A 27,165-nucleotide genomic window follows, 5' to 3' on the forward strand; every position below is an offset into this window, starting at 1 on the left:
CTTCTAACTCCTATCTAAATTTTTTATGAATTTATGTTGTTTGACTGAATTAAAAGAAAGAGCACAATACTTTCCGTAACTTATTACAGTACCGGGATATTATTATTATTACTATCACAGCATTAGAATGTATTATTTTAAGCCATTATAGTATTGCTCATTATTACCATATATGCGCTGTTCATCAGGAATCCAAGTTACATATAAATGTAAACTAAAGACTTTCCATTATTTCATCTGTAACCCAGAAACCACCTGTAATTTATATGGTATTCATAGTCTCCATTAACTCACGTTATCCTGAGTACATGAAGAAGAAAAAGAACACAAAGCAATACAGCAATACATACTAAGCAACTGCACAATCGTACATTGGGATGATGAAACATTTTAATCTGACAGTACCACATAACACTGTACCTGGAGCACTCACAGCTCCAATAATTTCCTTCCAAATTATAAGGAAGTGTCCATAAATAACTGGGTAAATACTGGGTTTGCTACAGCCTAGTCCTGTGTCCATGGGAATGAGGGGACGTGGATGAAAGAAGCATTGTGGTACGCCCTCCTGTCATTCATAGATCCAGTCCTTAGCGCAGCTCTTGTAATCCACCAGTTCCTCGGGGCGAAACCATAAGCGGATCTCCTTCTCTGCACTCTCCACAGAATCGCTGCCATGAATAACATTCCTGGATGGGTAAAGAGACAGCCACATTACCAAGATGAGAAGGCTTAAAATGGACAGACACCCACTGTACTGCACTGCTACCAGAAATCCTACACCCCCTACAGAAAAAGGCCAAAGCTCCACGTACATTAGACCACACCAAAAGAAAAAGAACCCATGGCTGCCATTAATGTAAACATGAAAACTGCACTCCCTACATTCAGCTCTCCCAGCAATGTCAATGTCAGATTGAAAGCAGGGTTTGGGAAGACTGGCCACCAGTGGGTGTTGTACCGGGTTCTACCCTCTGTAGCAAAGGCACAACCACAGTGATCAAAGGCAAAGAGACCTCAAAGCCAAACACCAACTTACAATGGATAAAAATAATAAACTCTGATCAAATCAACCCACATGTGGCATCATGTCCATCTTTAGCATCAGAAACCCAAATTCTTTGTGGTTTCTTTTTTTTTTTTTTTGAGATATAGTCTCGCTTGGTCACCCTTAGTAGAGTGCTGTGACATCACAGCTCACAGCAACCTCAAACTCTCGGGTTCAAGCGATTCTCTTGCCTCAGCCTCCAAGATAGTTGAGACTACAGGCACCCGCCACAGCACCTAGCTATTTTTTTAGAGACAAGATCTTGCTCTTGCTCAGGTTGGTCTCAAACTTGTGAGCTCAAGCAATACATATGCCTCAGCCTCTCAAGTGCTGGGACTATAGGTGTAGAAACCCAAATTCTTGTGGCAACTAACTCAGAGTTTGGAAAAGGGTAAAAAATATCAAAATCCCACCTGCCAACTTGGATGCAAAAGTCCCCACGGATGGTTCCAGGCTTGGAGTCTGCAGGGTTGGTCTCTCCGAGCATGACCCTGCCTGTCTTCACCACATTCAGCCCCTCCCAGACCTCCAAAGACAGAAGAAGATATGGTCCAGGAAAATGAATCTCAGCAGAAAATCTAGCAACTATTGACTCAGAAAAAGAAAAATAAAAAGTCCCCTTAAGATAACATTTATTCACTGAACAACTATTTTTTAGAGTATCTACTTGTCCCAGGACTAGGGATAATAGATTCCCTGCCTTCACACTTGCCTGCCTACAATCCATTCTTTTTTTCTTTTTTTTTTGAGACACAGTTGCACTCTGTCACCCTGGGTAAAGTGCTGTGGCAGCATAGCTCACAGCAACCTCAGTCTCTTGGGCTCAAGTGATCTTCTTGCCTCAGCCTCCTGAGTAGCTGGGACTACAGGAGCCTGCCACAATGCCTGGCTAGTTTTTCTATTTTTAGTAAAGATGGGTTCTCACTCTTGCTCAGGCTACTCTCAAACTCCTGAGCTCGAGCAATCCACCTGCCTCGGCCTCCTAGATTGCTGGGATTACAGGTGTGAGTTCTTGGCCCTATAATCCATTCTTGATACGGCAGCCAGAGTGGCCTTCTTAAAATGCCAAGAGTAAAACCTCCCATCGCTTCCCAGCACTCAGGAAGTATATGGCCAACACAGCCCTACATGATGTGGCCCCTACCCTTCCTTTTCCCAAACTCTTCTCATCCTAACTTCTCTCTCACCTATCAAGCTTCAGGCATTTGGGACTTCCTTTCTGTATTTCAAAAAGCCAATCTTGTCACCGCCCCAGGTCCTTTGCACATGCTGGGGTTTTTTTTGTTTGTTTGTTTTGTTTTTGCCTGGCAATGCTCTTCACTGATTTTGTACATGGCTGACTCCATGTCATTGATATCTCAGCTTGAGAAATACATCCCTTGACCATCCAATCTAAAGTGGTCACTTGCTATCACATTATATCCTATGTCCTTTCTGTGTATATCATTAACTGTTAGCTGATATATGTATTTTTCAATTTATTGTCTGCCTACCTCCACCCCCTCTCCCTTCAAGAAGTGTAGGCAAAGAAAACTATGAAAATAGATACCTATTTTGGGTCATTCATGACTGCATCCCTAGTGTCTAGAAGAGAGCCTGGCACACAGATGACAAGTAATACCCACTTGGAGAAGCAGTACCATGATAAACAAGAGCCAACCTCCCTGTAGGCCTCTGCTGATCTCTCCTAGCCATGGGTCTTCAGCTCAGCAAGCACAAGTATCTTGTATTTGGTGGCTCAAAAAGCCAACTGTCCTTCTCCCTGCAAGGACCTGCCACCAAAAGCAGGAGCCAAAACACTCACTGTCCCCACTGCCCACTGAGTCATACATATCAACATCCCACACAGGCACACTCACCATGGCAACCACGGGCCCTGAGCGCATGTATTTCACCAGGCCAGCAAAGAACGGACGGTCCTTCAAGTCAGTGTAGTGTTCCCTGAGAAGCTCTTCAGAAGCCTATTCCACAGGACAAAGCAGGACAAAGAATGAGACTGGACTCAAAACTATCTAAAAACCAGCAATCTAATGAATTCTTGCTCACCCACCTATTTCAAAGCTCACTGATTTTATTATAACCCAATTCATTCTCCATGGTACCAGAGGGGAGCAGTTACAGGGAACAGAAGAGCTTCTACAGTTTTTGTACCAACTGTCCCCCTATTGGCCTTGACAGGTAAGAATAAAACCATAAATTATTAGAATCAAATCCAGCCAACTCAGTTTAGACAGGATAATAAAATGCAGTGAATTTCCATTCCCAGAGGAAATCCCACCTAAAATGTTAAACAGATGTGAGGAAGACAGTCTGACCATTCAATGACCAGCAAACTGAACCAGGCCATTTCCCAGAGATATTGCACATTTATTCAGAGGATAAAGGCCCACCATGGTGACTCTGCACTTCCTACAGGTATTTACAAACCACCCCAAATACATGACATCTAGCAATAAATAATTTTGCTGAAAAATGAATTAGAATCTCTTACACTGCAAGGCAGTTATGTGGGAACAAATCAAGCTAGCTAGAGAACAAACCATCTACTTAGCACTTTCAACTCAACTTGGCTGTGTTCTCTCTTTGCCACAGCATATGTACTTCTGAAGGGTCTAACAGGGTCTCTTAGTTTTTCCATGGGACTGGATCATATGAAGCATATTGCATACCTTTTTTTTGTTTTTTTTTTTTTTTTTGCAGTTTTTGGCCGGGGCTGGGTTTGAACCCACCACCTCTGGCATATGGGGCTGGTGCCCTACTCCTTTGAGCCACAGGCACTGCCCTATTGCATACCTTTTTTTGGTTTTTTTTTGCTTTTTGTAGAGACAGAGTCTCACTCTGTCACCCTCGGTAGAATGCCATGGTGTCACAGCTCAAGCAACCTCCAGCTCTTGGGCTTAGGTGATTCTCTTGCCTCAGCCTCCCGAGTAGCTGGGACTATAGGCGCCCACCACAACACTCGGCTATTTTTTTGTAGCAGTTTGGCCGGGGCTGGGTTCAAACCCACCACCCTCAGTATATAGGGCCGGTGTCCTACTCACTGCGCTACAGGTGCCACCCATGTTACATACTTTAATGATAAACACAAATGTAGAGATTTGTTGCTGAAAAGCACATCCAGAGCATCCTATCATTCAACCACTGGTTGATCTCCATTTGCCAAAGTAAAATTACATGGCCATGTGTTTGCTCCATGATAGGGATCCACCCCTGACCCTGTCCCTTCCTCTCCAGATGGAAGATTTTGGTAGTGGGTGGTATCCTAACACACACTGACTTTACTCTCCCTTATCCAGATACTCCCATTAATTGGAACTCCTATTGGTTAATCCTATTAATTGGTTCTGATTATCTTTAGTCTATAAAACAGATCAATTACAGGCTTTCTGGGCCTATGGGGGTATAGAGAACCACAAGTTTTCCTTTGCTTCCCACCTCCATGCCAGATTTAAATAACCCTATAAAACCACAGTAGCTAACCCTTCTTCTATTCCTCCTCAAACCCATATCCTTGAAAATTCGGTATAATGGCTGGGCATAATAGTTCAGTATTAGAGTGCTGGCCCTGCACACTATGGGCAGGAGGTTCAAACCTCATCCAGGCCTGCTTAACAATAACAACAAGAAGAAAAAGATGATTTGGTGGGGTATGGTTTATATGCTCACACCTATAATCCCAGCACTCTGGGAAGCAGAGATGGATCTGCTCAGGTGGATCTGCTGAGCTACAGAGTTCGAGACCAGCCTGAGCAAGAGCAAGACCCTGTCTCCAAAAAAAATAGCTGGGGCCGGGCACGGTGGCTCACGCCTATAATCCCAGCATTCTGAGAGGCCAAGGCGGTGGATTGCCTGAGTTCACGGTTCCAGACCAGGCTGAGCCAGAGTGAGACCCCACCTCTAAAAATAGCTGGGCATTGTGGTGATGTCTGTCGTCCTAGCTACTAGGGAGGCTGAGGCAAAAGAATTGCTTGAGCCCTAGAGTTTGAGGTTGCTACAATGCCACGGCACTCTATCGAGGCGACAAAGTGAGACTGTCTCAAAAAAAAATAAATCATAAATAAATAAATAAATAAAAATAGCCGGGAGTGCTGTGGCGGGTGCCTATAGTTCCAGCTACCTAGGAGGCTAAGGCAAAAGAATCACTTGATCCCAAGATTTGGCCCAAGAGTTGGATGTTGCTGTGAGCTATGACGCCATGGTACTCTACCGAGGGTGACAAAGTGAGACTCTGTCTCAAAAAAAAAAAAAGTTTAAAAATAGCTGGGCTTCAATTCTAATATGGGGACAATTAAAGAAAAAGAAAATAGCTGGGCACTGTGGTGGCTGCCTGTAGCCCCAGCTACTTGGGAGGCTGACAGAAGAGAATCACTTGTGCCCAAGAGTTTGAGGTTGATGTGAGCTACGATGACGTCACAGTACTCTATCCAGGGTAATAGGGTAAAACTCTGTCTCAAAAAAAAAAAAAAAAAGAAAGAAAGAAAAAGAAAAGAAAATTCGGTATAAAGGAGAAAATGTCTGTACTCAGAGGTCAGAGAGATCCAAATTAAAATCCAGCTGCATCACTGACTATATGCTATCAGGATTATTAACCATTCCAAGCCTAGGTCCCTTATCACTAACAACCATGAAAACAGGAATAAGTACTTCTCAAAGTTGGTATGAAGGCTAGATGAGAAAACATAATGTGCCCAGCACGTGGTAAATGCCTAATCCAACTACCTAGCACGTACATGGTAAATGTGTTCATTTTATTTTACCTTCTGCTATGTTTGAATGTGCTCCCCAAAGTCTACCTGCTGGAAATGGAAATCTTAATCCCCAGTGCAACTATGTTGGGAGGTAGGGCCCACTTGCAGGTGTTCAGGTCTTAAGAGCTCTATCCTCGTGAATGGATTAATATCTTTTTTTCTTAAGACAGAGACTTGCTCTGTCACCTAGACTGGAGTGCTGTGGCCTCAGTCTACCTCAAAGCAACTTCAAACTCCTGAGCTCAAGTAGCTGGGACTATAGGTGCCCACCACAACACCTGACTAGTTTTTTTTTTTTTTTAGAGACAGAGTCTCACTTTGTCGCTCTCAGTAGGGTGCCATGGTATCACAGCTCACAGCAACCTCCAGCTCTTGGGCTTAGGTGATTCTCTTGCCTCGGCCTCCTGTGTAGCTGAGACTACAGGTGCCCGCCATAACGCCCAGCTATTTTTTTGTTGCAGTTTGGCCAGGGCCAAGTTCGAACCCACCACCTCAGTATATGGAGCTGGCGCCCTACTTTCTGAGCCACAGGTACCGCCCTGACTAGTTTTTCTGTTTTGAGTAGAGATGGGGGCTCACTCTTGCTCAGGATGGTCTTAAACTCTGGAGCTCAAGCTATCCTCCCACCTCAGCCTCCTAGACTACAAGGATTACAGGTATGAGCTACTGTACCTAGCACAAAGCAAAAAAAAAAAATGCAAAGGACTATGCCGGAGGTGGTGGGTTCAAACCTAGCCCTGGCCAAAAAACCAAAAAAAAAAAAAAAAGCAAAGGACTGATTGACCAAGAATCCTTCTTCAAACAAATTCAAGAGATGAAAATTCAAGGCTCATCATGGTGCCTCACGCCTGTAATCCAAGCACTCTGGGAGGCCAAGGTAGGAGGATCCCTCGAGCTCAGGAGTTTGAGACCAGCCTGAGCAGGAGTGAGATCCTCTCTCTACTAAAAGTAGAAAAATTAGCCTGAGGTTTTGGTGGGTGCTTGTAGTCTCAGCTACATGGGAGGCTGACGCAGGAGGATCCCTTGAACCTAGGAATTTGAGGTTGCTGTGAGCTAGGCTGAGGCCATAGTACTCTAGCTTGGACAACTGTGTGAGACTCTGTCTCAAAAAAAAACAAAGGAAGAAAGAAAGATTGTTTTATAAGTATGGCCTCTTTCTGCTATTTCATGAGAGCCTCCCCAAAGATAAAACTCTCCCACAAGCTCCTATGGTATCTAATGTATGCTAGACACTAAGTGGGCAGTAATTGCCGATGGAAGATTTTCTTGCTGAAAACAACCTGACTCAGAGGAGGAAAAAAACTCTCTAGAATTACTTGCTCTGAAAGCTCAAGATGAGGAGCTCAAAAAAGCCTAGATCTCTGAGTCAGAAATTACAGTGGTATGTAATATGTGGCTTTGTATTGCAAAAGGATAAGACAGTTTTCGAAAGTCCCAAATAACTTGCTTTGTTCCATGATTTAGCCAAGATGCTAAGCCACTAAAGAGTTTCCAGGTTTCGGGTGGTACCTGTGACTCAGTGAGTAGGGCACCAGCCCCATATCCTGAGGGTGGCGAGTTCAAACCTGTCCTTGGTCAAACTGCAACAAAAAATCGCTGGGCATTTTGGCAGGCACTTATAGTTCCAGCTGCTTGGGAGGCTGAGGCAAGAGAATCACCTAAGCCCAAGAGCTGGAGGTTGCTGTGAGCTGTGATGACATAGAACTCTACTGAGGAAGATAAAGTGAGACTCTGTCTCTAAAAAAAAAAAAAAAAAAAAAGTGTCCAGGTTTCAAGACATCTGTGTTCATTTACCTACTATGAAGAAGTCTAGGAAGAGGGGAGGACAGGGGCCATGGTACATGCCAGTGGTTCCTGCTACTGAAGAGGCTGAGGCCAGGAGTTTGAGGCTATAGTGTGCCCTGGTGGCACCTGTGAATAGCCACTGTACTACAGGCTGGCCAACATATTAAGGCCTCATTTTTCTTTTTTTTTTTTTTTTGTGAGACAGAGTCTTACTCACCGCCTTGGGTAGATTGCCATGGTGTCACAGTCATAGTTCACAGCAAACTCAAACTCTTGGGTTCAAGCAATCCTCTTGAATAGCTGGAACTACAGGCACCCTCCACAATGCCTAGCTAGTTTTTCTATTTTTAGTAGAAATGGGGGTCTCACTCTTGCTCAGGCTGGTCTTGAACTCCTGAGCTCAAGCAATCTACCCTCCTCAGCCTCCCAAAGTGCTAGGATTATAGGCATGAGCCATCACACCCAGCTAGACACCCCATTTCTTTAAAAAAGGATGGAGGAGAGAAACAGGTTGATCTACAGCATTCCCTTATACTGTTCCCTCATACAGAGGAATCAAAATAGTAAGAATGAAGTCCCGGGGCGGCGCCTGTGGCTCAAGGAGTAGGCCGCCGGTCCCATATGCCGGAGGTGGTGGGTTCAAACCCAACCCCAGCCAAAAACCAAAAAAAAAAAAAAAAGAATGAAGTCCCCTTACCTGCATAAATTTCAGACCAACAAGGTGGAATCCCTTCTGCTCAAAACGTTTGATGATCTCTCCTACAAGACCCCGCTGGACCCCATCGGGCTTGATGGCAATGAAGGTGCGCTCACGGGTGGCCATGGTCCTGGGGATAGGCAGGTAGGGGAATAAAACAGCAATGAATCTCTTGCTACATCATTATCCTTCTCAAGCAGATTACCTGACAAAGCTGCTTAAATCTGTCATGTCAACTTCATGTCTCCCTCTGGTAAAAAGCATTCCTCCCCAGCTCTCTCATCTATTAACTAATATCCTAAAAAGGAGAATGGTCCAAAAGGCGGAGCTGTAATTTCTATCCCGTTTGATTTAACAGACTTCTATTAAGCATCAACTGCATACCTAAATACTGTGCTGGAACCAAGACAGGTATATAAAAACGAGACACTGTCTTTCTCATTGGTACAGGTTGGGGGAAACAACCTGATGTGTAGTTTTACTAATATCTAAGAGACATCTGGTATAAGGCAGTATGAAATAGTTTGGCCTCTTGCCATAGCCATGGTATTAAAACTGGAAGGGGGTTTGGAGAATACATCATTATGACCCCCTTCATTTTACAAACAAGGAAATAGGACCCAAGCAGCAGGAAGAGGACCAAAATCCAGATTTCCCAACCCAATGTATGCTACATCTCAATATGTAACGAATATTCTGACTAGCAAAAAAACAGTGGATAGGGGGAGAACTAGAGTCATTACTACATCAGGGTGAAAGGAAGCCCAGAGAGCATCATCCCTGATTTCAGAGAAGACTGGGCCCATCACCTGCCCTGTCTCACAGTCTGAGAAAGGAGGGGCCGTTCCCGTTGAAAGACAATCCCTAGTGCGAACAGCCGCACCACCTCCTGGCTCTGCCTTCCCGTACTTTAGTTAACCTCTGATTACAGCCACTTAATATTGTGTAGTCCAATTATCCTTTTGCGTGTCCACCTCCCCTCTGGTCTGTGGTCTGCGTGCAAGCCTGGTTTACTACTGTTTCTGTCTGTGGTACCTAGTCGCAAAGTCTACCAGTCAATAAGAGCAAAGAAAATAGTTTAAATGATAATCACTTTGCTCGTCCGAGAAAAAAGTGACAAAGTCAAAAGACTGGCTCTCCGACGGAACGCAGGGAAAGCAAGAATTCTGCAGGACAAAACGGGACTAAAGCGCCAGTAATAGTCCTTGGAAATGACCCTCCACACCGATCCCTCATACACTCGTCATTCATTCGGCAAGCACATGCTGAGGCTACGCTGCCTTGAACTGCCTCAACATCGTCGCGGCCTTAAGGGAAAGGCAGGCACTGATCAAGGCGAGTCCGCGTGGCGCGGGACGTGTGCTGACAGGTCTGCACCTGCCAACAGGCACACCCCAGCCCTTCTCATTCGATCCCCCTCGCCATCTCTCAGAGCGGAACTCACCTCTTCATTAAGCCTCCCCGCCTCTCCCCCTCCCCTTACCTGTACTCCTTTCCCTTTCTTCTCAGGGTCCTGAACCCCTTTCACCCCCTTACCTTTCAACATCCGCCGCCGCTCAAACCAGAAAAGGTCCCCAGCCCCACGTGGTTCGCGGCACCCGCACGCACGGAACACTTCTGCGCAGATCTGCTGCGGGAGAGCCCATTTTGTGCAACACCGCTCGCCCCCGCTTCCTCCTTGTGGGTAGGGAATCATTCTAGGGAGCAACCTGTTAAGGTTTAGCTTCCGGCGTTCGTTTTCTTTTTTCAGGCTCTTCCGGCTCGCTGCTCCCTTTCTTCCCGCCCCCTGAGATAATGTGGCTCACTTTTCTTCGTCCGCGAGCGAATTGGCTTCCCGACAGGTGGCGCTGACGTGTTGCAGGAACTCCAAGCTAGCGTCTGGCCTAGAGGTGGGTTTGTCGCCCCGGTTTTGTTTATTCAGTCCTAGCTTCTCAAGTGATCCGTTATTTAATGAGTACCTACTATGTGTCAGGTGCTATTCTAGGTCCCGGGAAAATGATAATACGCTCTCCGGGAGCTTCTGATAGGGTTGGGAGTAGAAGCAAACAATAAACATAACTAATCTGTACTATATCACATTATGTTATTCTGCAATATGTCACTTTATGTTACGTGTTGTGAAGAAAAAGCAGGGGAGGGGAAATAAGATTGGTCAGGGGAATCTTTCTGAGCAAGTGAAAATAGCCCTTTATGGAGTGAGGAAGCAAACGGGTGATTATCCGAGAGCCAAGTGTTACCTTGGGCACAAAGGGGTAGAAAATACGGTTGGAATGGGACCAGATTATATTGTGGTGGGACGTCAGTAAGAGATTTTGAACAAGGCATAAGATCATCTGATATGTGGGGGGGTTTATTATTCTAACTGTTGGATGGGGAATAGATGGGGAAGTATGAAAGTGGAATCAGGAGCCTGTTCTACAAGCGATGCTGGAGCAGTTGGACAAATACGGACCAAAAAATGAACCTCACATCCTTTTTTTTGAGACAGAGTCTTACTCTGTCTCCCTGGGTAGAGCGCTGTAGAGTCACAGCTCACAGCAACCTCAAACGCTCAGGCTCAAGCCATCCTCTTGCCTCACCTCCTGAGTAGCTGGGACTACCGGCGCCTGCCACAACGCCCAGCTATTTTTAGTAGAGACGGGGTCTTGCTCTTCCTCAGACTGGTTTTGAACTCTTGAGCTCAAGCAATCCACCCACCTGTGCCTCCCAGAGGGCTAGGATTACAGGTGTGAGCCGCTGCGCCCAGCCCTCACACCTTATATGTGCAAAATTCACTCAAAATGAATCATTGATTTAAATGTAAAATGCAAAACGATCAAAAGCTTCAGGGGGGGAAACAGTAAAAATATGCTCGGGACGTAGTACTTAGACTAAACACCAAAAGTACAATCTATAAAAGAAAAAAGTTGATAAATTGAACTTACTGAAATTATCAACTTTTACTATGTAAAAGACCCTTGAAGGGTATGAAAAAATAAGCTAAAGGGCGGCTCATGTGGCTCAAAGGAGTAGGGCGCCGGCCCCATATGCCAGAGGTGGCGGGTTCAAGCCCAGCCCCAGCCAAACAGTGCAAATAATAATAATAATAAGCTAGAATGGAAGAGAATGTTTGCAAACCACATATCCAACCAAAAATATGCATACTCCTCCCCCCCACTACCATGCTTGAATAGTTGAGAAAAAAAAAATTTTTTTTTTAATAGTGGGGCAGCGCCTGTGGCTCAGTCGGTAAGGCGCCGGCCCCATATACCGAGGGTGGTGGGTTCAAACCCAGCCCGGCCAGACTGCAACCAAAAAATAGCCGGGCGTTGTGGCAGGTGCCTGTAGTCCCAGCTACTCGGGAGGCTGAGGCAGGAGAATCGCTTAAGCCCAGGAGCTGGAGGTTGCTGTGAGCTGTGTGAGGCCACGGCCCTCTACCAAGGGCCATAAAGTGAGACTCTGTCTCTACAAAAAAAAAATTTTTTTAATAAATAAATAGCTGGGGTGTGGTGGCTTTAGGAGGGTGGATTGCTTGAGGTCGGGAGTTTGAGACCAGAGCAAGAGCAAGACTCCCTCTCTACTAAAATTAGAAAAATTAGCCCAGCCTTGTGGTGGACACCTATAGTCCCAGCTGCTCTGAAAACAGAGGCAAGAGCCCAAGAGTTTGACATTGCCATGAGCTGTGATGCCAGGGCACTCTCCCCAGGGCAATATAGTGAGACTCTGTCTTAAATAATAAAATAAAGAAGTAAATAAATATTAGAACATATGAAGAACTTGCAAAACTCAACAGTTAAAAAAACCCAGTTTAAAAAAATGGGCAAAAGACAAGAAAACAGACATTTCCCTGATGAGGATATACAGTTGACAAGAAAGCATATGAAAGGATGTTCAACACTGTTAGTCATTAGGGAAATTAAAACCACAATGGCTCATGCCTGTAATCCTAGTACTCTGGAAGGCCGAGGTAGGATTGCTTGAGCTCAGGAGTTGGAGACTAGTCTGAGCAAGACCCAAAACCCCATCTCTACTAAAAATAGAAAAATTAGCTGGGCACAGTGGCTGTCCCTGTAGTCCCAGCTACTTGGGGGCTGAAGCAGGAGCGTCACTTGAGCCCAGGAGTTTGAGATTGCTGGGAGCTATGATGACACCATTACACTCTAGCCTGGACAATAGAATGAGACTCTGTCTTTAAAAACAAATACACAACAATGAGATATTAATTATTAATGAGTTTACAAATCTATCACATCTACCCAAATGTTAAAATCCCTTCCTCTACTTGTATGTAATACCTTTTCCCCCCTTTCTAGTGAGTACTTTCAAAAGAACTCTGTACATTTTAACATGAAAAAAATGTTGAGCCATTAAATAAAAAGAAGAAAAACAGTGATATACCAAATGCTGTCCAGGAGGTAAAGAAACTGGATCTACATTACTGGAGGGAATGCAAAATTGTACAGCCATTCTAGACAAGTTTGACAGTTTCTTGTAAAACTAAGCATGTGCTTCTCATATGACCCAGCAGTTGTACTCTTGGGCATTTATCCAACAGATAGGAAAACTGATGTTCTGTTCACACAGGAACTTTTGCACAAATATTCATAGCAGCTTTATTTGTAATGACTAAAAACTGGAAACAACCCAATGTCTTTCATCAAGTGAATGGTTAAACAGACTATGCTACATCCATATCATGGAACACTACTCAACATAAGAAAAAAGAACAAACTATTAATACTGCACAACTTGGCCTACCTGTGGCTCAGTGAGTAGGGCGCCAGCCCCATATACTGAGGGTGGGGGGTTTGAACCCAGCCCTGGCCAAACTGCAACAAAAAAAAATACCCAAATGTTGTGGCTGGTGCCTGTAGTCCCAGCTACTCCGCAGGCTGAGGCAAGAGAATCACCTACGCCCAAGAGCTGGAGGTTGCTGTGAGCTATGACAGCACAGCACTCTACTGAGGGCAACAAAGTGAGACTCTGTCTCTAAAAAAGAAAAAAAATGCGAAAAGTTACATACCGTATTATTGCATTTATGTAATATTCTTGAAAAAACAAAGTTATAGAGACAGAGATTACACTAATGGTTTCTAGGAGATGGGGAGAGACATGGTATGTTCATAAAGGTGTAGCTCAAAGGAATCTCGTGTTAGTCCAACAGTTCAGTTCTGTATCTTGGGTTTGTTTGTGGGTTGTTTTGTTTTGTTTGTTGCGGGGGGGGGGGGAGGTTGTTTTGTTTCTTTTCTTTTCTTTTCTTTTTTTTTTTTTTTGAGATAGAGTCTCACTTTGTTGCCCTGGACAGAGTGCTGTGGTGTCATAGCTCACAAAAACCTCAAACTCTTGGGCTCAAACAGCCCTCTTGCCTCAGCCTTCCAAGTAGCTAGCCCTACAGGCACCTGCCACAGCATCTGGCTATTTTAGAGACACAGGTATTTGCTCTTGCTCAGGCTGGTCTCAAACTTCTGAGCTCAAGCAATCCACCTACCTCAGCCTCCCAAAGCGCTAGGATTATACTCGAGCCACTGCACCTAGTAATTTCCTGATTTTTTTTTTAAACAAGCTCTAGCAAGTTTTATTAAAGAAAAAATGTACATGATTTACTTTTCACCAGTCTGTTCTGGCATGCTTCTAATAATATCAGAGTCACCTGGATAAATGATGGCCAGTGTGCACACTCTGTAGTATTTTCCACATGCTGTGCCCAATTCAATATTATTGCCACTGTAGTGATGAACACTAGTTTTGGCTAACATGGCATAATACTCTATTTCAGATTTCCTCAAAGCTGGGCAGTTGTTGGCGAGGATGACCAATTTCGCTTTGGCTTGTCTGATCATCTTCAAAGTCTGCTTGTACCCCAGCACATACTTTCCACTTTTCATAAGGAGCTGGAGCCTCTAGTTGATCGACTCCAGCTACTTTTTCATCTTCTTTGCGGCCACCATCTTCCTGCCCTAGATGCGGGACAGCCCCCAACCAAGACCAGCCACCAAGATGGCTGGGGAGCAAGAAAGGCTAATTTCCTGATTTTAATAGGGACATTAGGTGAAAGATACACCAGATGTCCTTATTCATACATACACATTTATCTTTTGCAACTTCCTATGAATGTACAATTATTCAACTTTTTTTTTTTTTTTGAGACAGTCTTAGTTTGTCACCCTCGGTAGAGTGCCATAATGTAAAGAAACTGAGTCACAGCAGACTCAAACTCATAGCAAGAGGATTGCCTCAGCCTCCCAAGTAGCTGAGACTATAGGCACCCAGCACAATGCTCAGCCTTTTTTTTGTTGTTGTTGTTGCAGTTTGGCAGGGGCTGGGTTTGAACCCGCCACCTTCGGTATATGGGGCCAGCGCCCTGCTCACTGAGCCACAGGTGCTGCCCCTGCTCAGCTATTTTTTTTTAGCTGATCTTGATGGGATCTTGATCTTGCTCAGGCTGGTCTCGAACTTCTGACCTCAGGTGATCCATCCACCGCAGTCTCCCAAAGTGCTAGGATTACAGGTGTGAGCCTCTGTCTCCAGCAACTTTTTTTTTTTTTTTTTTTGAGACAGAGCCTCATTTTGTCACCCTCAGTAGAGAGCTGTGACGTCACTGCTCATAGGAACCTCCAACACTTGGGCTTAAGCAATTCTCTTGCCTCAGTCTCCCAAGTAGCTGGGACTACAGGCACCCGCCACAACACCTGGCTATATTTTGTTGCAATTCGCCACAACACCTGGCTATATTTTGTTGGAATTCTCGTTGTGTTTTAACTGGCCAAGGCTGGTTCGAACCTGCCACCCTCGGTATATGGGGCTAGCACCCTACCCACTGAGCCACAGGCGCTGTCCCACCCAGCAACATTTTTTTTTTTTAATTTAAACAGAACTTTATACAGTGACAGTATTGTAGGCAATGTATGGCAACATTGTAGTATTTGATAAACAAGGTTTATCCAAGGTGTAATTATTTTTTCTTTTTTAAAAATAAACCACAAAGTCTACAACTACAAGGTGTGATTGTTATTAATTGAAAACTTTTCCAATACCACACTGTGATGACTTGCAATATAGTCAGCATTGGCACATTTTTTTTTTTTTTTGACATGGAGTCCCATTGTGTTGCCCTGGGCTAGAATGCCCTGGCATCAGCCTACCTGATAGCAACCTCAAACTCCTAGGTTTAAGCAATCCTCCTGCCTCAGTCTCTCGAGTAGCTGAGACTACAGGCACCCATCACAATGACCATTTTTCTTTTCTAATATTTAGACATGGGATCTAGCTCTTTTTCACACTGGTCTCAAACTCCTGAGCTCAAGGGATCCTCCTATCTCAGCCTCCCAAAGTGTGAGGATTACAGACATAAGCCACCATGCTCCTCCCTGGCATTGGTAATTTTTGACAGTGTCTACGGAGATTAAATTTAAAAAATGTAAGCAGAATTAGAAAAACTGGTTGAAACTACAGTGAAATCCAAGTGAGAGATGGTGGTTTTTGAATAGGTGGCAATAAAAGAGATGTAGAGAAAGAAGCGGTGACTTACAGGACATACATACAGCCCACATGTTTGCTGATGGGTGTGGAACATGAGAAAAAGAAGACTAGACAAGACTCCCAGTTTTCTTCTCTCTCTTTTTTTTTTTTCCTGAGGGAATCCATTAAATGTCAATTCAGTAGAGTTATTCAAAAAAACACCTTTTTATACAGCATGGGGTCCACTGTACTAGTGCTTCTGAAAACTCTATGTATAAATGAATCACCTGGGGATTTGTTAAAATGCAGGTTTTGATTCAGTATGTCCGTAATGGAGTCTGAGTTTGTTGATTCCATTGCTGTTAATTGGTAAACTCTGTAAGACTAAGTCTAGAGACAGCTTCTTTTAAATTGATTATTTAAGCATTTATTAGGGGATGAGCACTAGGAAGGTCTCATCTCTTCCTGGAAGCCATCCTAATTATATCATTCCACCCTAACCCTACATACAACCCTCCAAGGTTCCACCGGTGAAGGTTTCTGCAGATCAAAGCAGAAAGCTTAAGAATTTAAAGCTAAAAGTAATTTTCTTTTCTTTTTTGTTTTTCTTTTTTTTTTTTGTAATTTTCTTTTCTTTCTTTTTTTTTTTTTTTTTTTTGAGGCAGTCTCACTATGTCACCCTTGGTAGAGTGCCATGGTGTCACAGCTCACACCTCAAACTCTTGGGCTCAAGTGATCCCTTGCCTCAGCCTCCTGAGTAGCTGGGACTATAGGCACCTGCCGAAATGCCCGGCTAGTTTTTCTATTTTTTGTAGAGACGAAGGTCTCACTCTTGTTCAGGCTGGTCTCAAAACTCCTGAGCTCAGGGGATCTACCAGCCTCTGCCTCCCAGAGTGCCAGGATTACTGGCATGAGCCATTGCACTCGGCCCAAAGAGAATATTTTATAAAGGAAGTAGGATTTGGACACAAAAAAAGAAAATGGCAAATAAGTGTGCAGGTATTGAAGGATCAGGAAAATACCCAAGAGCAAAGGTTGCATGCAGGAAAAAGTAGGAAACGTCTGAAAAACTGATTAGACACCACACTAGAGTCCTTGGAAGAGTGGGTCATAACACTACCAGATGCATGACAATCCTTGGATATTAATCTAAGAAGTTTAAAACTTGAGCTGTAGTTAATAGGAAAGGCATGGAAGTATTGGACTAGGATAGTGACATGAGAAACACCTTAACATTCTAGAGCTCAAAAAAAAAAAATTCTTTTTTCACTCAGTTTACAGAGAAACAGACCAAAAAAGATGACCCAATTTATTCAAGATTAAAGCTCTCCCTTGGTACATGGAGAGATCTGTGTTTCAGACCATGAAGGATCTATAATTGCTACAGTAGATCAGACAAGGGGAGGCCAGAAGCAAAAGGACCCAATAGGGAACTGCTGAGATCATCAATAATTAAGCTATGCGGGTATCACGGTCCTCTGGATTAAAGTGGCCAAAGAAATAATGTTTATGACAGAATTCCTAGATAAACTGAGAAGATTTGAGAATGCATTCGCTATGAATAACAAGTAATAGGGAGGCACTACTCAAAGGAATGATAGTGCTTAAGAGCATGGATCTGTTTTCAAAACGTGGGTGTGATTCTTGGCTCACCCACTTCTTGGTTGTATGACCTTGGACATGTTATTCAACCATCTTTAAGCGTCAGTTTCTAAAGTTGCTAAACAGGGGTAATGATAGTCCCTCCATCATAAAACTATGAAGATTATATGTTAGGTAATCCAATAAAATGTTAACACAGTGTCTGGCACACAGTAAATAATAAATGTCAGGTATTTAGTGATTTTTTATAATAGCTTTGGGTGACAAAATTTTACACCTAAGAAACTGTTAATATTAACAGGGCCAGCATGGTTGCTCATACTTGTAATCCTAGCACTCTGGGAGGCTGAGGAGGGTAGATTGCTTGAGCTCAGGAGTTTGAGACCAGCCTGAGCAAGAGCAAGACCCTGTCTCTAACTAAAAATAGAACAACCAGTAGGGTGTTGCATCAGGCACCTATAGTTCCAGCTACTTGGGAGGCTGAGACAAGAGGCCTCTTTTGAGCCAAAGAATTTGAGGTTGATGTGAGCTATGATACCATGACACTGTACAGAGGGAAACAAAATGAGTCTGTCACCAAAAATAATAGTAATAATAACAGAAATAAGACCAGGGTGAGTCAGCCAGAGGACTATGCATTTGGTGTCATGTGAATGACAGAGGCTGATACAGACAGAAAGTATATAGTAATCAACTAAAGACATTTCTCTGGGGTTCAGAAGAGATGCTAGGCCTGAGGAAATACATGCATTAAGGTGATCTGTAGGTCTGAAAAGTATGAGTACCATTCATTTGTTACTCAAAAATTAATAATAGCCAACATTTATTGAAAGATTGCTCTGTGCCTGGAACAAAGTATCCTATTTACAGTAACTTTTTAATCTGCATGACTACTTTATGAGTAAATACTACTATCATCTTCATTTTCAGGTGAGGAAGCAGATGCATGGAGAGAGAATAACCTGCCCAAGTTCATCTAGAACAGCAGTTCTCAACCTGTGGGTCGGGACCCCTTTGTAACAATGAAAATACATCCTGCATATCAGATATTTATTATGATTCATAACAGTAGCAAAATTACAGGTATGAAGTAGCAACGAAAATAATTTTATGGTTGGGGGTCACCACAACATGAGGAACTGTATTAAAGGGTCTCAGTATTAGGAGGCATTAGGAAGGTTGAGGACCACTGAGCTAGAAGATGTAGAAACTGAATTTAAACCCAGTCTGCAGCTCTAATGCTGGGCCCTTAACCATGAGTATGCCTCATTATAATATGGGAGATTTAGTCCTGGGTCTCATTTCCAGGAGGGGATCACTGCAGGGTGCAAAGAAATCATAGTGAGAAACAAGGAAATGACATAATTGCTTTTAAATGCAACTTGAGACCAGCAAGACAGCTAGCTCTAATACTGTGGAAAGAATGGAATTGATTCAGGACATGACTGTCCTGTTACTAATGATTTAAGGAATCAGAGCAACTAATGCATTATACCTCTGTGTGAAAAACAGAAAGGCATCTTGGGATGCAGGGCAAAGAGAACATTCTAACACTAATTGAGAATGAGCCCTCCGGGAATCTTCACTGCCCATAATCGAGAATGAAATATGAACTCTCCCACCTTTGACTCCAGAGTCAAACAATAAATCAAACAGCTGGATCATTTCATGAAGGTAATTGCCTGTGCTTCACAAAACCCACACACGGGTCATCAGTCTGCTTCTGGCTGTACAACACACAGAGAGGACTACCTCCTCAGTTCTTTTGAGGCTCTGATTCCTGAGGAGGGGAGGAAGAGTGCTTTCTGGGAAATGTGCATTACTTGCCGATTGGGGAAAGAAGTCCTGAGGGAGTGCTCACATAGTCTGGCCAACAACCACACAAGGTGAGTACTGCTCTTGTTCCTATTTTACAGATGAGAAAACTGAGGCACAAGAAGGTTAAACAACTTGCCAAGGCCACAAAACTAATAAGTGACACAGCCTGGCTTTGAAGCCATCTTATTCTTGCTCTAGAGCTCACATTTGTAACCACCATACTGTGCATGATAAGCTATAATATTCTCAGAATCAAAGACAGAATAAGACTTTAATGTTCAAAATCCAACCCAAATTACATCACTCATCTTTTTTTCTTGCTCTTTAACTATATTGCCTTCTTTTGACACCCTTGCATTTTCTGCTCTTACCTATGAACACTGATTTTAATACCATTGATCTTTTTTTTTTTTTTTTTAGACAGTCTCACTTTATCACCCTCGGTAGAGTGCCCCGTCACAGCTCACAGCAGCCTCCAGCTCCTGGGCTTAGGTGATTCTCTTGCTTCAGCCTCCCGAGTAGCTGGGACTACAGGCACCTGCCAGAACACCTGGCGATTTTTTTGTTGTGGTTTGGCTGGGGCCAGGTTCGAACCCACCACCCTCGGTATATCAGGTTGCACCCTATCCACTGAGCCACAGGCACCACTCCCTATTGATCTTTTTTATGTTTCTCAACCATCTCCCTTATTTACTTTTACATTCTCTTACAACCTTCTTGTTTCCACTTTCTGAACTTAAGTACAAGAAAGCCTCTTACATTGAACCTGGTATAGTCTTTTAAAATAAACTTCTCTGGGGGAAAGGATTAGGTAGATGAAGAGGCTTAGCATTCAGAGTAGGCTTCAGCACTGATCTCAATATGCTTTGTGTTTTGATGTGGTTTGATTCTCCAGGGCCCCTACTGAGTGTCTTTGACATAGGCCTGTTACCTTCTGTCTTTACCAAAGGCAATTCTCCACATGTTCAGCACTTCCTTCTTCCTTCAACCTCTCCAGCTTGGAGCTGAATGTCATGTAATCTATAATTTCTAGAATACTATTGTTGTAGTGACCTTTGTATTGGTCCTCAGTTAGGTTATGATGCAGCAAAAAAGAAATCCCAAGTTTCAATGGTTTAACAGAACCAAACTTTCTCCTTCAGCTAAGATCTGCAGGACCAGTACCTCTTCAGGTAGCTGTCTGTCCCTTACAATGACTTCTAAGAGCCTAGTTCTTTCCTATCTTTTTTTTTTTTGACAGAGTCTCTCTTTGTCACCCTGGGTAGAGTGCCCTGGTGTCATCATAGCTCACAGCAACCTCAAACTCTTGGACTTAAGCAATCCTCTTACCTAAGCTTTCTGAGTAACTCCAGGCACCTGCCACAACACCTGGCTAGTTTTTCTATTTTTAGTAGAGATGAGGGTCTTGCTCTTGCTCAACTGGTCTCAAACTTCTGAGTTCAAGCAGTCCACCCACCTTGGCCTCCCAGAGTGCAAGGATTACAGATGTGAGCCTTCACGCCTGGCAAGCCTGGCTCTTTCCAACTGTGGGTCTGTTATCTCAGTATGAGGCTTGAGTGCACCACAGCCCAGCAGAGAGAGCTGGAAGGTCATACAATAGCTCTTGAATGGTTGGTTTGGCCTAGAAGTGACACCTATCACTTCTTCCAGCCCATTGCCCAGAACTACTCAAATGGCTCTACCTAACTCTAAGGGAGTTAGGAAATATGGGGAAACACATTCTGTGAGCTGGAGATATCTTTGCTTCATTTTCATTAATGTATCTGTCACATACTGTAGTCCTGACTCTTTCTTTCCCAGTCTAGGTGAAGCCGATCCACTGGTACTTTGGACTTTAATCTGCTATCTCTAAATCACCTATTATTGTTTAATCCAATTCTTGTTCTTTGGAGTGTTTTAACCTCCAGCCGGATGACCCTGCCTCTTTTCTCTTACTTGTATGCCTTACAGTTATAATGTTTTTTCTCTCTTCCCCAGGCCTAGTTTTGAATCCAGCCATTTTCCAGGAGCTGCCCAGCTGAAAATGGTCTGTAAATATCCCTTATACTTTCTGTAATTGACATTATTAAGAGAAAAAAAAAACACTTTTTTTAGAATTCAGTGAAGAAAGGAAGACAAGGGAAACACTAAAACAATAAAAGCAAGTTGAACAAATCCTCTGGAAACCAAGTCCAGGAACCATTCCTGGTCCACTATCTTCCAAGGACAGTTAATACAGATCAGATGCAAAGACCTCTCAGAAAGGGCCCCCAAATGTCCAGCAGAAATCATCTTCCTCTTCTTTAGTTATGCACATCCTAGTCAGAATAAGCATTAATGTCATGCTTTTGTTTTGTTTTACTTTACTATGCTTTTTTGTTTTGTTTTGTTTTTGAGAAAGAGTCTAACTTTAGACTCTTGAGTGCTGTGGCATCATAGCTCACAGAAACCTCAAACTCTTGGGCTCAAGTGATTCTCTTGCCTTAGCCTCCCAAGTAGCTGAGACTACAGGCACCCATCACAATGCCCAGCTTTTTTTTTGTTTTTGTTTGTTTTTTTTTGGTTGCAGTTGTCATTGTTGTTTAGTAGACCCGGGCCAGGCTTGAACCTGCTAGCCTCAGTGTATGTGGTTGGTTCCCTACTCACTGAGCTATGGGTGCTGAGCCATGCCTGGCTATTTTTTTTTTTTTAGAGATGGGGTCTCACTCTTGCTCAGACTTGGGAGCTCAGGCAATCCATCTACCTCAGCCTCCCACATGCTAGGATTACAGGCATGAGCCACTGCACCTGGCCTGCTTTGCTATTTTACTTTATTTAGATTCATTGAGGGTACAAAGAATTAGGATACACTGATTTCATTTGTTAGATTAAGTCCCTCTTGTAATTGTGGGGACCCCCAGAGGTGTGCCATATACCAGGCCACTCCCTCATTTCCCTACCCTACCCCTTGCTTTAGCTCATCTACTGTCTTCATATTAGAATTTAGTACATTAGATTCTTGCTTCTCCATTCTTGTGATGCTAAGAAGAATGTGTTCCACTTCCATCCAGGTTAATACTAAAGCTGTAAAGTCTTCATATTTTTAAATGGCTGAATAGTATCCCATGATATACATATACCACAGCTTATTAATCCATTCCTGGGTTAGTGGGCATTTATGTTGTTTCTATGTTTTGGCGATTGTAAATTGAGCTGTGATAAACAGTCTAGTGCAAATGTCCTTATGATAAGAGGGTTTTCTTTTCTTCTGGGTTGATGCTTAATAATGGATTGCAGGATCAAATGGGAGGTCTAATTTGAGTTCTTTGAGGATTCTTCATACTGCCTCCAAAAAGGTATTAGTTTTCAGTCCCAGGAGCATAAAAGTGTTCTCTTCTCTCCACATCCACACCAGCATCTGCAGCTTTGAGACTTTGTGATGTCGGCCAGTCTCACTGGGGTTAAGTGATTTCTCTGATGATTAGGTACAATAAGAATTTTTTCATATTTGTTAGCCATTTGTCTATCTTCTTTAGAGAAGGTTCTATTCATATCTCTTGCCCAGCGATATATGGGATTGTTGGGTCTTTTTTTGTTGATTAACTTGAGTTTCTGTAGATCCTAGCTATCAAGCTTTTGTCCGATTCATAATATGCAAATATCTTCTCCCATTCTGAAAATTGTCTGTTTGCTTTGGTTGTTGCTTCCTTAGCTGTACAGAAACTTTTCATTTTAATTAAGTCCCATTTGTTTATTTTTGTTGTTGTTGCAATTGCCAGAGAAGTCTTCTTCATAAAGTCTTTCCCCAGGGTGATATCTTCAAGTGTTTTCCCTATACTTACTTCCATGATTTTGTTTTTAATTAAATACACTATAAGATCAGTATTTGAGGAAACTTAAAAGAAAGGAAAATTGGCTCGGCGACTGTAGCTCAAACGGCTAAGGTGCCAGCCACATACACCTGAGCTGGCAGGTTCGAATCCAGCCCAGGCCCGCCAAACAACAATGATGGCGGCAACCAAAAAATAGCCGGGTGTTGTGGTGGGCGCCTGTAGTCCCAGCTACTTGGGAGGCAGAGGTAGGAGAATTGTTGGAGTTGGAGGTTGCTGTGAGCTGTGACCAAACAGCACTCTACCCAGGGTGACAGCTGGATGCTCTGTCTCAAAAAAAAAGGAAAATGTATCCTCCCAACCTAAAAGCTATCATTGTTTACATACTTCTTTCCAGTATTTATTTTTATATATTTATTATTATACCAAACATACAACTAGCAAATAAATAATTCCTTTTAAAGGTATGTATCCCTAAGAAGAAAATAGATAAAGTTAGTGGCTTAGTCATTTACATCTTAGTAAGAAATAGCTTATGGAGCTATTTTCCTTCTTTAACAACTGGTTGAGATCAGTGAGCTAAAGGTTGGGTATAGAAGTTGCAGCAGGGGACAGGGAGATGGTAAGCCAGGGGGAAATACTGCATATGAGACTGTGGGTGGTTAGCTCGTGGCACTGAGCAGCCATTAGGTCATGGGAAATGGAGGGCCAGTGGGGAGTGGAATATCAGAATTAGGAAAAGTAGCAAAAAAGAGAAATGGTTGGCTTCAAAAGAAAATTTTGCCAGCCTATAGTATTTTTTTTTTTTTGAGACACAGTCTCACTCTGTTGCCCTGGCTAGAGTGATATGGTGTCATAGCTCACAGCAACCTCAAACTCTTAGGCTCAAGTGATTCTCTTGCTTCAGCCTCCCAAGTAGTTGGGACTACAGGTGCCCACCACAAAATCCAGCTAGTTTTTCTATTTTTAGTAGAGACTAGGTTTTTGCTCATACTCAAGCTGGCCTCAAATTTGTGAGCTCAAGCAACCCATCCTCCTTGGCCTTCCAGAGTGCTAGGATTATAGGCATGAGCCACGGCACTGGCCACCAGCCTAAAGTTTTACATCACAGAGTTGGTGAACAGGAACTCACCTATTCCAGTTCCTACCTTGAGTTTCCCTTGAGTACATCCTTGCCATGTGCTCCCCAAGCTGAGCTTAAAAACTCCAGTGGTAGAGACTCTACTTCCACTATTTACCAAGATTCCCCTAACCATTTTTGTACAACTCCCATTGATTTAGAGAAAGAGGTTCTTGGCCAGCAGCAGAGGCTTGAGAATGAAATCCCAGTACTCTGGGAGGCCAAGGTACAAGGATTGCTGGAGCCTAGGAGTTCAAAACCATAGCAAGACCTTGTTTCTACAAAAAATTGAAAATTTAAGGCCAGCGTTCAGTGCTTGAGAGAAGAGGTTGTTGCTTCTACAAGTTCAAGGTGATTTGACCTCCAGCCAGGATTATCAAGGTTATTTGCAATGACTGGGGCAGAGGTCCATGTTAAATATAACACCAGTGACACCACTGGGGACCTTAAGAAACTGTTTGAAGCCCAAACTGGCACCCTTTGAAACAAGACTGTCCTGAAGAAGTGATACATGGTTTTGTTTTGTTTTTTTTTTTTTTGAGACAGAGCCTCAAGCTGTCACCCTGGGTAGAGTGCTGTTTGGTCACAGCTTACAGCAACCTCCAACTCCAACAATTCTCCTACCTCTGCCTCCCAACTATTAATAGCTGCCACAACTCCCAGCTATTTTTTTGGTTACAGTCATTGTTGTTTGACGGGCCTGGGCTGGATTTGAACCCACCAGCTCAGGTGTATGTGGCTGGCGCTTTAGCTACTTGAGCCACAGGCACCAAGTCAGTACATGGTTTTTAAGGACCATGTGTCTCTTGGGGGCTATAAAATCCATGATGGGATAAACCTGGGATGAACTTGAAGGTTTATTAGCAATAGGGCAGAATTCTTTCCCCCTTTCTTACCCTCTTCTCCATTCCTCACCTCCCACCTGGTATGGATGCTTGTTTTTAAAAACTCACATTAGGCTCGGTGCCCTTAGCACAGTGGTTATGGTGCCAGCCACATACATCGAGGCTCGCAGGTTTGAACCCAAGCCAGGCCAGCTAAACAATGACAACTGCAATAAAAAAATAGCCAGGCATTGTGGCAGGTGCCTATAGTCTCAGGTACTTGGGAGACTGAGGCAAGAGAATTGCTTAAGCAATTTGAGGTTGCTGTGAGCGGTAATGCTACAGCACTCTACTGAGGGCAACATAGTGAGATTCTGTCTCAAAAAATAAAAAAAGAATAAAAACTCACATTAATAAAAACTTGGATGTTGCCTTCCTGTGCTACCAAGAGAGGGGTCTGCATGGCGTTGTTCTGGATTCCCACAGTAACTTAAAAGGAAACTTCCACAATGCCTAGAGCTCTAGACGTCCTGCAAACAAAGGAGGAGTTACGTCCTCAAAGTCCTTGCAGAAGGAACCCTTGACTTTCTCTTCTTTTCTTTTCTTTTTTTTTTTTAGAGACAGAGTCTCACTTTATCGCCCTCGGTAGAGTGATGTGGCGTCACACAGCTCACAGCAACCTCCAACTCCTGGGCTTAAGCGATTCTCTTGCCTCAGCCTCCCGAGTAGCTGGGACTACAGGTGCCCACCACAATGCCTGGCTATTTTTTTGTTGCAGTTTGGCCGGGGCCGGGTTTGAACCCACCATGCTCAGTATATGGGGCCAGCGCCCTACCCACCGAGCTACAGGTGCCACCTAAGTTTCTTTCTTTCTTTTTTTGTAGAGGCAGAGTCTCACTGTACCGCCCTCGGGTAGAGTACCATGAGGTCACACGGCTCACAGCAACCTCCAACTTCTGGGCTTACGCGATTCTCTTGCCTCAGCCTACCGAGCAGCTGGGACTACAGGTGCCCACCACAATGCCCGGCTATTTTTTAGTTGCAGTTTGGCCGGGGCTGGGTTTGAACCTGCCACCCTTGGCATATGGGGCCGGCGCCCTACTCACTGAGCCACATTTTTTTTTTTTTTTTTGAGACAGAGTCTCACTTTGTCACCCTTGGTAGAGTACAATGGCATCACAGCTCACAGCAACCTCAAACTCCTGGGCTTAAGCAGTTCTCTTGCCTCAGCCTCCCAAGTAGCTAGAATTACAGGTGCCTGCCACAACGTCTGGCTATTTTTTTTTTTTTTTTGGTTGCAGTTATCATTGTTGTTTAGCAGGCCCAGACCAGGTTCGAACCTGCCACCCTTGGTGCATGTGGCTGGCGCTGTAACCACTGTGCTACGGGTGCCGAGCCAGGAATCCTTGACTTTCAAATGAAGCAGTACATTTACAAAAGGAAAAGTGGGGTGGTACCTGTGGCTCAGGGAGTAGGGCTCCAGCCCCATGTACCAAGGGTGGCGGGTTCAAACCCAGCCCCGGCCAAACTGCAACAAAAAAAATAGCCGGGCGTTGTGGGGGGCGCCTGTAGTCCCAGCTGCTGGGGAGGCTGAGGCAAGAGAATGGCTTAAGCCCAAGAGTTTGAGGTTGCTGTGAGCTGTGACACCACAGCTCTCTACCAGGGCAACATGGTGAGACTCTCTCAAAAAAAAAAAAGAAAGAAAGAAAAGTGATGGTGTCTACATCCTAAATCTGAAGAGGACCTGGGAAAACTTCTACTGGCAACTTGTGCTGTTTTTGCCCTTGAAACCCCTGCTGTTGTCAGGGAATACTGGCCTATCAAGCTATGCTGAAGTTTGCTGCTGCCACTGTAGCCACTCCTATCACTCACCACTTCATTCTCAGAATCTTCACTAACCAGATCCAGACAGCCTTCTCAGAGTTGCATCTTCTGGTGGTTACTGATCCCAGAGCTGACCACCAGTCACTTACTGAGGCGTCTCATGCCAACCTACTTACCACTGTTCTGTGTAACTCAGATTCTTCCCTGCATTATGTGGTCATCACTGTCCCATACAATATCAAGAGAGCTCCCTCATTGAGTGTGACATGGTAGATGCTGGCCCAGGAAATTCTCTGCATGTGTGGCACCAACTCCCATGATCATGCCTGATCTCTGCTGCTACAGAGATCCTCAAGAGACTAAAAAGGAAGAGCAGACTGCCGCTGAGAAAGCCGTGACTGAGGAGGAATTTCAGGCCAAATGGACAGGTCAAGCTCCTGAGTTTGCTGCTATTCAACCCGAGGTTGCAGACTG

At 43.8% G+C, this 27,165-nt stretch overlaps 1 protein-coding gene and 1 pseudogene across 2 annotated transcripts; both read right to left on the minus strand.

The window, feature by feature from the left end:
* Positions 1–379: 379 nt before the first annotated feature.
* Positions 380–9,942, minus strand: LOC128570893 (nucleoside diphosphate kinase A). Its single transcript, XM_053570476.1, has 5 exons — positions 9,815–9,942; positions 8,279–8,408; positions 2,908–3,009; positions 1,462–1,574; positions 380–689 (listed from the first exon to the last, which is right to left on the minus strand). The coding sequence occupies exons 2-5, from the start codon at positions 8,402–8,404 to the stop codon at positions 572–574; spliced, it is 459 nt and encodes a 152-aa protein (XP_053426451.1). The 5' UTR covers positions 8,405–8,408; positions 9,815–9,942; the 3' UTR covers positions 380–571.
* A 3,911-nt stretch (positions 9,943–13,853) lies between these two features.
* Positions 13,854–15,278, minus strand: LOC128570401 (60S ribosomal protein L30-like; annotated as a pseudogene). The gene is made up of 2 exons (XR_008375564.1): positions 14,980–15,278; positions 13,854–14,946 (listed from the first exon to the last, which is right to left on the minus strand). The product of XR_008375564.1 is annotated as a 60S ribosomal protein L30-like (transcript).
* Positions 15,279–27,165: the final 11,887 nt, after the last annotated feature.

This window comes from Nycticebus coucang, chromosome 18, assembly GCF_027406575.1.
Source record: "Nycticebus coucang isolate mNycCou1 chromosome 18, mNycCou1.pri, whole genome shotgun sequence".
Taxonomy (NCBI): domain Eukaryota; kingdom Metazoa; phylum Chordata; class Mammalia; order Primates; family Lorisidae; genus Nycticebus; species Nycticebus coucang.